The sequence below is a fragment of the Penaeus chinensis genome, chromosome 9 (genome assembly GCF_019202785.1).
Source record: "Penaeus chinensis breed Huanghai No. 1 chromosome 9, ASM1920278v2, whole genome shotgun sequence".
Taxonomy (NCBI): Eukaryota; Metazoa; Arthropoda; class Malacostraca; order Decapoda; family Penaeidae; genus Penaeus; species Penaeus chinensis.
The window spans coordinates 5,634,349-5,647,886 of record NC_061827.1 but is presented as its reverse complement, the minus strand read 5'-3'; the positions used below and the strand labels follow the sequence as shown (position 1 = coordinate 5,647,886).

Sequence of the window (13,538 nt, the reverse complement as noted above, 5' to 3'; positions counted from 1 at the left end):
TGATGATGATAACGATGTTATTATTATTATTATCATTATTAGTTACTAAGTAGTAGTAGTAGTTTTTATTATTGTTCATTATTCAATAATCATTTTCATTTCTGCTCATTTTGCTCAACATTCTTTATCACTTCTTTTCATTATGTCTGTTCCTCCATATTCAAGGAGCACATTTCCTTCGTAATAATCAAGTTCATTCAATATTTCCAACAATAACAGGACTCAATAAATAAGAAACAGTCACCGATAAGAAAGAGTTTATAATAAATAGTAATATATGAATGAATAATGAAATTAAAACATTAAATGAAATTAATGTTTCGTTTCACTTTGCCGGAGCAGCTGTCTCGCAAAACAATCGTATATATTTACGATATGCACCTTTTAGCTTATATTAATTCCTTATTGAGATGTGTGTTGAAACAAAGCATATTCTGACATCTATAGACAAAACAGTTATCATAGACGACCCTAGAGAGCCCTTTCAGCATTTATTTGCAAAGATCTCGTCATTGCCCATACCCAGAACTCTCAAGAACAGCTGATTACTAGAAAACCACAACTTAATCGGTGTGTGTACATATACATGAACGGCGATAATGATGTATGAGCCTCCGGGATAGTACTGTGGTAACGTGCCGGCCTTTCATCCGAGGGGTCGGCGGTTCGCGCCACGCCCAGGCGCGAGAAGTTGCAATTGTCGCCTGGAGGTTACTGCCGTGGCTAGGCACCACGGCGGGTAAGGACTAAGCCGAGTCAGCACCAGCTGACACACGTTAGCGGGTCGACATTAGTCGACACAGGCCGTGCTCCCCTCATTAACATAGCCCGGGCGAAGCTCAGCTTCGCATATCGGACTTATCCTTAATGAAGTATGAGATAACACTTAACTGAAATGACAACTGAGGGGAACAAACATGGGAAATGTACATGGTGATCTATCTGTACTAAAAAGGCATATGGAATAGATATAATATAATCTGAACTGAACAGATTGAAGAAAGAGACGCAATTAAAAACAGGTACAGAATAGATATTGGAAATAGACAGAAGAAATAGTCATTGCGCATAGTACGGTATTTTCATGTTAATTAAGGTTGTCATTGTTATTTCATGATTATCACTATTATTTTCATCACTATTGCCGTCACTGTTGTGACTATTATTTTCATTACAATCATCATTCTCATAATTATTGGTCTTTTCATCGGTTATAATTATTAAAATTGTCAATATTATTACTTTTGTTGTTATTATTATTATTGTTTTTGTTGTTATTGTTATTATTATCATTATTATTATTATTATTATTATTATTATTATTATTATCGTTACCATTATCATCATCATCATTATTATCATTATCATCATTATCATTCTCACAATTATTATTATTATAATTATTACTATCATTATTTACCATTATTATTATTATTATTATTATTATTATTATTATTATTATTATTATTATTATTATTATTATTATTATTATCATCATCTTACTATTATTATTTTTATTATTATCATTATCACCATAATATTAACGATGTTCATTATCATTATTACCGCATTATCATTACTAATTATCATAATTATTTCATTCCTATTGCCTTTATCATTATCACCATCATTAGCTTCATTACTATTAGTATCAGTAATAAATCCATGATTATCATCCTCTTTAACATCATAAGAATCATTACATTATGTTATATTTAGTAATCTCAACTTCACTATCATTAACCTCATCAATATCATTATCATTATAATCATCATCAATATCATTATCATTATAATCATCATTTATATTCTTATTACTATAATCATCATCATCATCAGCAGCAGCAACTTCTCTATCCTTAAAATTCAACGCCATATTGCAATAATCAACATCATAATCGTTATTTTCATATTTATTACAGTCCCCAAAGAGACAAGGATCAATTGCAGAGCTCTCTATCCACTCAAGATGTTGCAACATTCGTGTCCACCCTGTATGGCATCTTGCAAAAGTTGGAAAAAAAGAAAATGAAATCAGAGTGAGAAAAAGATTTTCGAGAAGTTTGACAAATGGTGTTAATAGCTCAAATAATAGTGATAATGACAACGAATGGAGGGAACAAGAATAACAATGGAAATGGGCAAAAGGGCGAAAGTAATCAGAAGAGTGAAGTAAGATCCCTAAGCGCGTAATATTTTCTTCAGCTCGATGTAGCCTGGGGAGTTCGTGTGTTGACAACTGTGGAGAGAAACGGGAAATGTGGAGAAACCTTATCTGCATGAGAGGAAGTCATGAGATAAATGAGAACCTTCTTATTTTGCCTTCGGATGCAGTCTTCTTTCATATCCTTTTTTTTTTCCAACGGCACGCGTCTGTTTTTTTTTCTCCCCATTTGTATTTTCTTAACCTTTCCACACGCGTCCAAGTTTCCATTTCTATGTCGTCGAAAGCCTGAGTGTGGCGAGCGTGTTTTTCTTTTTTTTGGGGGGTGCAGGTCGTGCGGCGTTCCCTTTGAGGATGTGGTGTTGACGCCGTCCGGTTTCAGGCTTTGGCACCGCGAGATAGGACACTCATGCCTCTCTTTGTCAGTGAATGAACTGTCGTCAGCGAGGCGGCCGCGTCCTCACGCCAGGCTGTCGTCTTGAAGAATTCCTGAACGAGCGGTGACTCTCCTGACGAAGATGTCGGGGATAGGTGGGAGGTAAGAAGGTTCTCGAGAGGTGAAGGAGGTCCAAGATACTCCCTAAGGCGTGGAAAGTGACCGTAAACAAGAGTGGTTTCTGTGGTGTCACCAGAGAGAACGGGAAAGATGGGGTAGATAAGACCCTTCATAACTTTGTTGTTTTTCCCTCTCCTGGGGTGTGGTTTGTTTAGCAAAAAGAAAAAAGAAAAAAGAAAAAAAATAAGTGATAGATACTGAAAAGAATTTATCTTACAAATGCAATTGGACAAAGCTATTTACATAATGCGCAGCGAAGGAAAATGACAAATGAAACACGGCCTTCAACAGTCGTAGTGTGTTTGTGTGTTGGGGGGGGGGGGGGACTAGGAGAGGCAACTATCGAAAATTTTTACTTTTAATCGTTTATCTTTATTTTAATTTGCAACATTTCACTTGATTGAGATTATTGGACCATACATCAGATTTTTTTTTCTTAAAATGTAACGATGTAATGTCTGGTAAACAGTGGTGCTTGTAAAGTGATTTGTGAATGGTGACGCAAGTGAATATTGCAAGTAGTTCCTTTAGATGAATAACTTAAATAAGGGACCCTCAGTCGTGAATAAAGGGCCCGCTTTCTTGAGTAAGGGACCTTCATTCTTGAGTAACGGACCCACATTCTTGAGAAAGGGACCCTCATTCTTGAGGTAATAGATCCGGTCTCTTGACTAAGGGGCCCGCATTCGTTCAAGGCGCCCTTGATGAACAGCCGCTTTTTTATCAATTAAAATTCCGTGTAAATATAACAGAAATGTAACACATAAATATAATATACCAATCATGTATTAACTATGGAGAGTAGTATGACAAATGCTGAAATCAACTAAGGAGGAGGAGGAGGAGGAGGAGGAGGAGGAGGAGGAGGAGGAAGAGGAGGAGGAGGAGGAGGTAAGAGGGAGGAGATAAAGAACTGTAGGAGGAAGAATAATAGCGAGGAGGAGGATGTGCCGGAGGGATGAGGAGGAAGAATTGTAGAAAAAGGAGAAGGAAGAAGAAATGTAAGAAGCAGGAGAATAATGAGGAAGAGGAGGTGTAGGAAGGATGGGGAGGAAGACCTGGATAAGGAGGAGGAGGAGGAGGAAGAAGAAATGTAGGAGGCAGGAGAAAATGTGTAGAAGTGGTAGGAAAAGGAGGAGTGGAGGAAGAAGAAGAGGTGCAAGAAGAAAGGGGAGGAAGAGGGAGAAGAAAAATTAGGAAGGATGAGATAAATAACTGTAAGAGGAAGGATAAGAATGAGGAGGAGGACGAATTGTAGGAGGGATGATGAGGAAGAATTGGAGAAAGAGGAGGACGAAGTGTAGGAGGGAGGATGAGGAAGAATTGGAGAAGGAGGAGGAAGAAGAAGAAATGTAGGTGGAAGAGGAAATGTAGGAGGACCGAGGAGAATATGGAGGAAGCGTTGAAGAAGAAGGAGGAGGCAGAAGAAGAAATGTAGTTGGAAGAAGAGATGCAAGAGGAAGGAGGAGGAAAAGCAGGAGTAGTATCCTCCCTCTCCCTCTTTGAGGGAGAGGGAGGAAGAAGGGGTAAGAGGAGGAGAACAAGTATAATAAGGGCAGCAGTTGTAATCGCAATAAAGAGGAAGATGAGAAAGAGGAGGAAGATGAGACAGAGTAGGAAGATGAGACAGAGGAGGAAGATGAGAAAGATGAGGAAGATGAGACAGAGGAGGAAGATGAGAAAGAGGAGGAAGATGAGACAGAGGAGGAAGATGAGAAAGATGAGGAAGATGAGACAGAGGAGGAAGATGAGACAGAGGAGGAAGATGAGAAAGAGGAGGAAGATGAGAAAGATGAGGAAGATGAGACAGAGGAGGAAGATGAGAAAGATGAGGAAGATGAGACAGAGGAGGAAGATGAGAAAGATGAGGAAGATGAGACAGAGGAGGAAGATGAGAAAGATGAGGAAGATGAGAAAGAGGAGGAAGATGAGACAGAGGAGGAAAAAGAGGCAGAGGAGGAAGATGAGACAGAGTAGGAAGATGAGAAAGAGGAGGATGATGAGAAAGAGGAGGAAGATGAGAAAGAGGAGGAAGATGAGAAAGAGGAGGAAAATGAGAAAGAGGAGGAAGATGAGACAGAGGAGGAAGATGAGAAAGAGGAGGAAGATGAGAAAGAGGAGGAAGATGAGAAAGAGGAGGAAGATGAGAAAGAGGAGGAAGATGAGAAAGAGGAGGAAGATGAGACAGAGGAGGAAGATGAGAAAGAGGAGGAAAATGAGAAAGAGGAGGAAGATGAGACAGAGGAGGAAGATGAGAAAGAGGAGGAAGATGAGACAGAGGAGGAAGATGAGACAGAGGAGGAAGATGAGAAAGAGGAGGAAGATGAGAAAGAGGAGGAAAAAGAGGCAGAGGAGGAAGATGAGAAAGAGGAGGAAAATGAGAAAGAGGAGGAAGATGAGAAAGAGGAGGAAGATGAGACAGAGGAGGAAAAAGAGGCAGAGGAGGAAGATGAGAAAGAGGAGGAAAATGAGAAAGAGGAGGAAGATGAGAAAGAGGAGGAAGATGAGACAGAGGAGGAAGATGAGAAAGAGGAGGAAGATGAGACAGAGGAGGAAGATGAGACAGAGGAGGAAGATGAGAAAGAGGAGGAAGATGAGAAAGAGGAGGAAGATGAGAAAGAGGAGGAAGATGAGAAAGAGGAGGAAGATGAGACAGAGGAGGAAGATGAGAAAGAGGAGGAAGATGAGAAAGAGGAGGAAGATGAGAAAGAGGAGGAAAATGAGAAAGAGGAGGAAGATGAGAAAGAGGAGGAAGATGAGACAGAGGAGGAAGATGAGAAAGAGGAGGAAAAAGAGGCAGAGGAGGAAGATGAGAAAGAGGAGGAAGATGAGAAAGAGGAGGAAGATGAGAAAGAGGAGGAAGATGAGACAGAGGAGGAAGATGAGAAAGAGGAGGAAGATGAGACAGAGGAGGAAGATGAGAAAGAGGAGGAAAAAGAGGCAGAGGAGGAAGATGAGAAAGAGGAGGAAGATGAGACAGAGGAGGAAGATGAGAAAGAGGAGGAAGATGAGACAGAGGAGGAAGATGAGACAGAGGAGGAAGATGAGACAGAGGAGGAAGATGAGACAGAGGAGGAAGATGAGAAAGAGGAGGAAGATGAGAAAGAGGAGGAAAAAGAGGCAGAGGAGAGAGGAGGAAGATGAGACAGAGGAGGAAGATGAGAAAGAGGAGGAAGATGAGAAAGAGGAGGAAGATGAGACAGAGGAGGAAGATGAGACAGAGGAGGAAGATGAGAAAGAGGAGGAAGATGAGACAGAGGAGGAAGATGAGACAGAGGAGGAAGATGAGACAGAGGAGGAAGATGAGAAAGAGGAGGAAGATGAGACAGAGGAGGAAGATGAGAAAGAGGAGAAAGATGAGACAGAGGAGGAAGATGAGAAAGAGGAGGAAGATGAGAAAGAGGAGGAAGATGAGAAAGAGGAGGAAGATGAGACAGAGGAGGAAGATGAGAAAGAGGAGGAAGATGAGACAGAGGAGGAAGATGAGAAAGAGGAGGAAGATGAGACAGAGGAGGAAGATGAGAAAGAGGAGGAAGATGAGACAGAGGAGGAAAAAGAGGCAGAGGAGGAAGATGAGACAGAGGAGGAAGATGAGAAAGAGGAGGAAGATGAGACAGAGGAGGAAGATGAGACAGAGGAGGAAGATGAGACAGAGGAGGAAGATGAGACAGAGGAAGAAGATGAGAAAGAGGAGGAAGATGAGACAGAGGAGGAAGATGAGACAGAGGAGGAAGATGAGACAGAGGAGGAAGATGAGAAAGAGGAGGAAAATGAGAAAGAGGAGGAAGATGAGACAGAGGAGGAAGATGAGAAAGAGGAGGAAGATGAGACAGAGGAGGAAAAAGAGGCAGAGGAGGAAGATGAGACAGAGGAGGAAGATGAGAAAGAGGAGGAAGATGAGACAGAGGAGGAAGATGAGACAGAGGAGGAAGATGAGAAAGAGGAGGAAGATGAGACAGAGGAGAGAGGAGGAAAATGAGAAAGAGGAGGAAGATGAGACAGAGGAGGAAGATGAGACAGAGGAGGAAGATGAGACAGAGGAGGAAGATGAGAAAGAGGAGGAAGATGAGAAAGAGGAGGAAGATGAGAAAGAGGAGGAAGATGAGAAAGAGGAGGAAGATGAGACAGAGGAGGAAGATGAGAAAGAGGAGGAAGATGAGACAGAGGAGGAAGATGAGAAAGAGGAGGAAGATGAGACAGAGGAGAGAGGAGGAAGATGAGAAAGAGGAGGAAGATGAGACAGAGGAGGAAGATGAGAAAGAGGAGGAAGATGAGACAGAGGAGAGAGGAGGAAGATGAGAAAGAGGAGGAAGATGAGACAGAGGAGGAAGATGAGAAAGAGGAGGAAGATGAGACAGAGGAGAGAGGAGGAAGATGAGACAGAGGAGGAAGATGAGACAGAGGAGGAAGATGAGAAAGAGGAGGAAGATGAGACAGAGGAGGAAGATGAGACAGAGGAGGAAGATGAGACAGAGGAGGAAGATGAGACAGAGGAAGAAGATGAGAAAGAGGAGGAAGATGAGAAAGAGGAGGAAGATGAGACAGAGGAGGAAGATGAGACAGAGGAAGAAGATGAGAAAGAGGAGGAAGATGAGACAGAGGAGGAAGATGAGACAGAGGAGGAAAATGAGAAAGAGGAGGAAGATGAGACAGAGGAGGAAGATGAGAAAGAGGAGGAAGATGAGACAGAGGAAGAAGATGAGACAGAGGAGGAAGATGAGACAGAGGAAGAAGATGAGACAGAGGAGGAAGATGAGAAAGAGGAGGAAGATGAGACAGAGGAGAGAGGAGGAAGATGAGACAGAGGAGGAAGATGAGACAGAGGAGGAAAATGAGACAGAGGAGAGGGGAGGAAGATGAGAAAAAGGAGGAAGATGAGACAGAGGAGAGAGAAGGAAGATGAGAAAGAGGAAGATGAGAAAGAGGTGGAAGAGGAAGCGGAGAACGAGTAAGACGTTAACTGAATAAGCGATATTGAATAATCATGGTATACAGCTGAGCTAATGAAGTGTATAATTGCATTACTTTTTTCATTACAGATATTCCAGGGTATTTTTTATTTATTCATCGATTTATTTACTTACGTTTTTGCATTTACATTGTCTAAATGCTTGTTTTTAATACGTGGAAATCACTTTAGTATCGGTATTAAATAACATTTGCTGTTTGGATATCCAGCGAAAGAGTTTTTGAATAACAGTATACTATTTCTTTAAAAACTCCTGTCACCATTTTTCACCTGATGCCTCCGTATTCTATTAATATTAAGACATTATAAACGGATATTGATCAAGTTATACCGCCACCACCATTGAGTTATAATATTGCACCATAGGCATATCGGTACCACAGGCCATGACCATAATACAGCGCCATTATGACGAATTAACGACAATTCCTTTCGATAAACAGTTGTTAAGACCATTCGTATAGTCCCGTGGTTTTATTAATTTATTTTTTCTTTGAGCCCCGTGACTCTCCAAGGCTTTACTGTGTCCCTTGTGATAGATTCTGTAGTGGTAAACTATTACTAAAAGCGAAACTAACCAAAACGAAGATCCAGGTTTGTAGAAAATACCACAAGAAAATAACCTCGATACCCACTGCGCCTCAACAAGTGCTAGATATTTCATGTTACAACCTTTTAACCACATAACTATTTTTGTTTCGTGACCGCCCCCCCCCCCCCCCCACACACGCACACATACCTCGGAAGACCCCCAAACATTCCCTCACCTCCCCCAATAACCCCCTCCTCATGGGAATCACCCCCCCACCCCCCAGTTTAAAATCCGCTACTACAGACAAGGAAGGCACTGTGCTTTTTCACGATGAAACCACAGGCGCAAGCAGATATATACTTTCATGGTAGGTCGACCAAAACTCCCACTACCATACCCAAACCTCATCATAACCACCAAAATAAAATATGGATGAACTATTCCGTGTTAAAAGCCAACATATGCCTCTCAACACGACTGTTTGTATCTCTCCTGATGGTCTAAAATAATTCTTTCCAAACCTCATGCTTTATTTGGCATGACTGGACTCACAATAATTGCAATAAGGTATAGATGCGTGGGGCTCAGTCATCATCATCACCATCATCATCATCACCATCATCATCATCATCATCATCATCATCATCATCATCATCATCATCACCATCATCATCATCATCATCATCATCATCATCATCATCATCATCATCACCATCACCACATCGACCAATATCCTAATTACAGATATTACAGATATACCCAAAACAATGATAAAGCTTATGATAATCACCGGATGTAGTGAGTATAGTGTTCGTCACCATCAGAACTTCCGCAAAGGAATCGTTAACTAAACAAAACCGGATTTGGAGGAGGGAAAAAAAGTGAGCATCACGCGATTTTGAGGCGAAAGAAGCGGACGTTCATCACTATTTTGGCTTTTTTTTCTTTTTTTTTCTTTTATTTATTTATTTATTTTTATTATTATTATTTATTTTTTTGAAGCGGTAAATGAGGGAAGCTTCGGTAAAGCGTGGGAGGCGGGGTGGGGGGGAGGGGGGTAGGAGGAGGAGAAAGCGGTATTTGACAAAAGTTCGAGTCTGTTTGTTTTTTTTGTTTTTGTTTATTTGTTAGAATGTTTTGTTTATTTACTTGTTTGTTTATTTGTTTATTTATTGCACGCAGGTGATATTGTTTCTTTTTCTCTTTCATTATTGTAATTTTTATTATTATTATTAGTTTTTTTCTCTCTCTCATGTAATCTGGATTCTGTGGGAACGTGCGTGCGTGTGTGCGTGTGCGTGTGTGTGCGTGTGTGTGCGTGTGTGTGTGTGTGTGTGTGTGTCTTTACGCAAGCGTCCTGAGACCTATTTTCAAAACCTGGAAAGCAAGAAATGGTTAAGAAAGAAATCCACAGGAAACCCCATCATATTTACTCACGAAATGTGTTAATGCAGAAGAACTGAGGTTAAAACGAGTCGACTTGAACACAGAGTTTCCAGATCGAGGGTAGAGCTCCAGTGTTCATGTAGGTAAGGAAAGAATACCAGAGAACTATGTATTGTTATTCCAAGACCTAACTGACCTTGCAGAAGGTGGACCTCGAAGGTGGGTTTGGAAGCTAAGGACAACGTCGAGTGGGCGGTGTACCGTGGTTCAGCGCTGAAACCTATACCCATAAACTTCACGAGAGAGAGAGAGAGGAAGAATACTCATACCCTTAATGAAGGAGAGAGAACCGGTCGTAGGACACAACAAGAAAAGATGAGAGACAAACCGTATGAAAGAGGGATTCAAGGGAGAGTAGGTGGAAGTGGAGGACTGAGATTGAAGACCAGATAAAACAAGAAATAAGTAAAAATAGAGGATGATGGAATCCAAAATCGAACTGGAATCTTCACTGGCTGGAGGAAAATTACGAATATGCCTTGCGCATATGATGAAAAAAAACGCCAGGGAAACTATGCAGGAGAGTGTACATGACTATGGTGAATTCCCTGGCCCGTGGCATGTTAGCAGTCTTCTTTGACCTCGATAAGGCTTATGATACTACGTGGCAACATGACATACACATGAAGCTCTAGGGCATTGGTCTTGGAGGAACATTATCTACAAAGCTTCCTTGCCGATAAGAAGTTTAGAGTGCGGGTGGGAGACAGTTTCTCTAACCTGGAAGATCAGTTGGAAGGGGTCCCACACGGGAGTGTCTTAAGTGTGACCCTGTTTGCCATTGCTATAAATGGCTTCGTAAAGGTCGTTCCTAGTGCTGTCTCATAGAGTCTGTATGTGGATGACTTCACACTGTACTGCTCTGGAAGAATCTTACAGGATGTGCAAGGACATATGCAGACTGCAATAAATCAGGTTGTGCAGTGCATAACATACCATGGGTTCAAATTTTCTCCAAGCAAGACCATGGCTGTGCATTTCTACAAGAGAGGAAAGTTCCACCATCCGGCCTATTTAGGGGCAAACCCACTGTTTTTTGTCAAGGAGGTGGAGTACTTGGGTGTAATTTTTGACTCAAGGCTTACAAGGGTGCCTCATATAAAACAGATAAAGGTGAAGGCTACAAAAGCGCTTAGTATTTTGCGGGTTCTTTTTACACCTACCTTGAGGTGCAGACCGCACAATACTTCTGCGACTTTACCGAGCGCTTATTCGTAGCAAACTTGGCTATGGATGTGATTCATCTGCAACTTCCACTGTTCTCTGGATGTTGGACTCAGTTCATAATGAGGTTCTCAAAATCTGTGTAGGGGCTATCAGGTTTTCACCTGCGGAGTTCCTGCATGCTTAGAGTGGGGAACCACCTCTTTCATTACACCGGGACTACATGAACCTAATTTACTATACGTGACAACAAAGGATTCCGGGATCTTCTACATCCAGATTGGTTTTCAACTCCCCGTGAGGACGGCCGATCCTATGGTAGGAGAAAGAGGAATCTTGTGAAAGATCTCATTTTAAATCTCACCATGGTTCTAGCTTTTGGAACTCTCTAGTCTCCCCCTTGGACCAGTCAAGTCGAGCTGGATTTGGTCGGGATAAGGAAAGAGGATAAATCTGAAGCAGAAGTCAGGGAGAGATTTCTTCAACACACTTCTAAGTACCAAGGATCAGATGCAATACATATAGATGGTTCGAAATCTCAAAATGGTGTGAGCTTTGCAACAGAGAGCAGGAGGAGGATTGGATTTGGCATAATATTCATGCTTTGATTTTTAATATAACATTATTTGTTATCAATTTTTATTTATAAGACATTTATTGATAGTTTTTTTTCACGTTTTAAATATTTCAACATTTTAATCCAACACGGTATTCGCCGCTAGTCGTTAGCTCTTGATAGTTTTAAATCATCAATCAATCCCTGACGTTTGTACATCAGATATAAATAAACAGAAAAGTAGATTGACCGAGTAACATGGGAATCATACGTGCCTCAGATGTACATTGACAGAAAGATAGATTGTGCGAGAATCATAGGTAACAAAAGTAACGAAACGAAAGAGAGAGAGAGGGAGAGAGAGAGCGAGAGAGAGAGAGAGAGAGAGGAGGAGAGAGAAAGAGAGAGAGAGAGAAAGAGAGAGAGAGAGAGAGAGAGAGAGAGAGAGAGAGAGAGAGAGGAGAGAGAAAGAGAGAGAGAGAGAGGGAGAGAGAGAGAGAGAGAGAGAGAGAGAGAGAGAGAGAGAAAGAGAGAGAGAGAGAGAGGGGGAGAAAGAGAGAAAGAGAGAGAGAGAGAGAGAGAGAGAGGGAGAGAGAGAGAGAAAGAGAGAGAGAGAGAGAGAGAGAGAGAGAAAGAGAGAGAGAGAGAGAGAGAGAGAGAGAGAGAGAAAGAGAGAGAGAGAGAGAGAGAGAGAGAGAGAGAGAGAGAGAAAGAGAGAAAGAGAGAGAGAGAGAGAGAGTGAGAGAGAGAGAGAGGGAGAGAAAGAGAGAAAGAGAGAGAGAGAGAGAGAGAGAGAGAGAGAGAGAGAGAGAAAGAGAGAGAGAGAGAGAGAGAGAGAGAGAGGGAGAGAAAGAGAGAAAGAGAGAGAGAGAGAGAGAGAGGGAGAGAGAGAGAGAGAGAGAGAGAGAGAGAGAGAGAGAGAGAGAGGGAGGGAGAGAGAGAGAGAGGGGAAGGGGAAAAGGATTTCTCTCACCAATGTGGCAACACGACAATGGTGATAAAAATTATATAATAAAAAGAAACTAATTTCCTATCAGTTCTTTATGGATCTCTTTCCATTATTTTTTGCATAGTGACAGAACCCTAGCTTCTCAAATCTGCTTTTGCTGCAGAAAAACAATAACACCGTTTTGTAAACCTTTATTACAAATACTGACATAATGAGTATTAACAGTGACATCAAAACTTGTTAAAATTGTTAACGTAATTTAATAAAACCAACTTAATAATACCAGGAATTTAATAAAACCATAAATTCAATAAAACTAGGAATTTGATGAAACCAGGAATTCAATAAAACCTGGAATTTAATAAAACCAAGACTTTAATAAAACAAATTTAATACAGAAAACAGGAATTTAATATAAAAAACTGGAATTTACTAAAATCGGGTACTTAATAAAACCAGGAATTTGATAAAACCAGGAATTTAATAAAAAACAGGAATTTAATAAAACCAGGAATTTAATAAAACCAGGAATTAAAAAACAGGAATTTAATCAAACCAAGAATTTATTCAAACCAGGAATTTAATCAAACCAGGAATTTAATCAAACCAGGAATTAAATAAAATCAATGTTGACAGGATGGGAGAACAAGGCGCCTACTGTGTCCTCGTGGTCTTCGTCGCTTGTCTCAACCTCGTCCAGGTAAGGTTTTACATTTGAGTTAACAGGTAAAGGAAGCGAGAGAGAGATAGAGAGAGAAAAGGGGGTGGGAGGAGGTAGAGATAGGGAGAGGGGAATGGAAGAGAGAGAGGGGGGAGGGAGGGAGGGAGGTGTAGAGAAAGAGAGAGAGAGAGAGAGAGAGAGAGAGAGAGAGAGAGAGAGAGAGAGAGAGGGGAAAGGGGGTGGGAGGAGGTAGAGATAGGGGGGAGGGAGGGAGGGAGGTAGAGAGAGAGAGAGAGAGAGAGAGAGAGAGAGAGAGAGAGAGAGAGAGAGAGAGAGAGAGAGAGAGAGAGAGAGGTGGGCTAGGCTGACAAGACAGACAGACACAGAGAGAGATGGATAGAGATATAGATAGATCGATAGATCGATAGATAGATAGAGATAGATAGATAGAGATACATAAAGATAGATAGATAGATGGATAGATAGATAGAGAGGTTGGGGTAGTGGGACAGACAGAGAGAGAGAAAGAGATAGAGAGATA

General features: G+C 41.3%; 1 protein-coding gene across 2 annotated transcripts in view; it reads left to right on the top strand.

Annotated features, from left to right (window-relative positions):
- Positions 1-2,497: 2,497 nt before the first annotated feature.
- LOC125028913 (receptor-type tyrosine-protein phosphatase F-like) overlaps positions 2,498-13,538 on the top strand; it is a 31,708-nt gene continuing 20,667 nt past the window's right edge. The window contains exons 1-2 of one of the 2 annotated variants that reach the window (XM_047618529.1): positions 2,498-2,702; positions 12,973-13,036. In XM_047618529.1, the coding sequence (XP_047474485.1) occupies positions 2,683-2,702; positions 12,973-13,036 (84 nt within the window). In that variant the 5' untranslated portion in view covers positions 2,498-2,682. The remainder of the gene's footprint in view (positions 2,703-12,972; positions 13,037-13,538) is intronic. The other variant, XM_047618530.1, reaches the window with a different exon arrangement.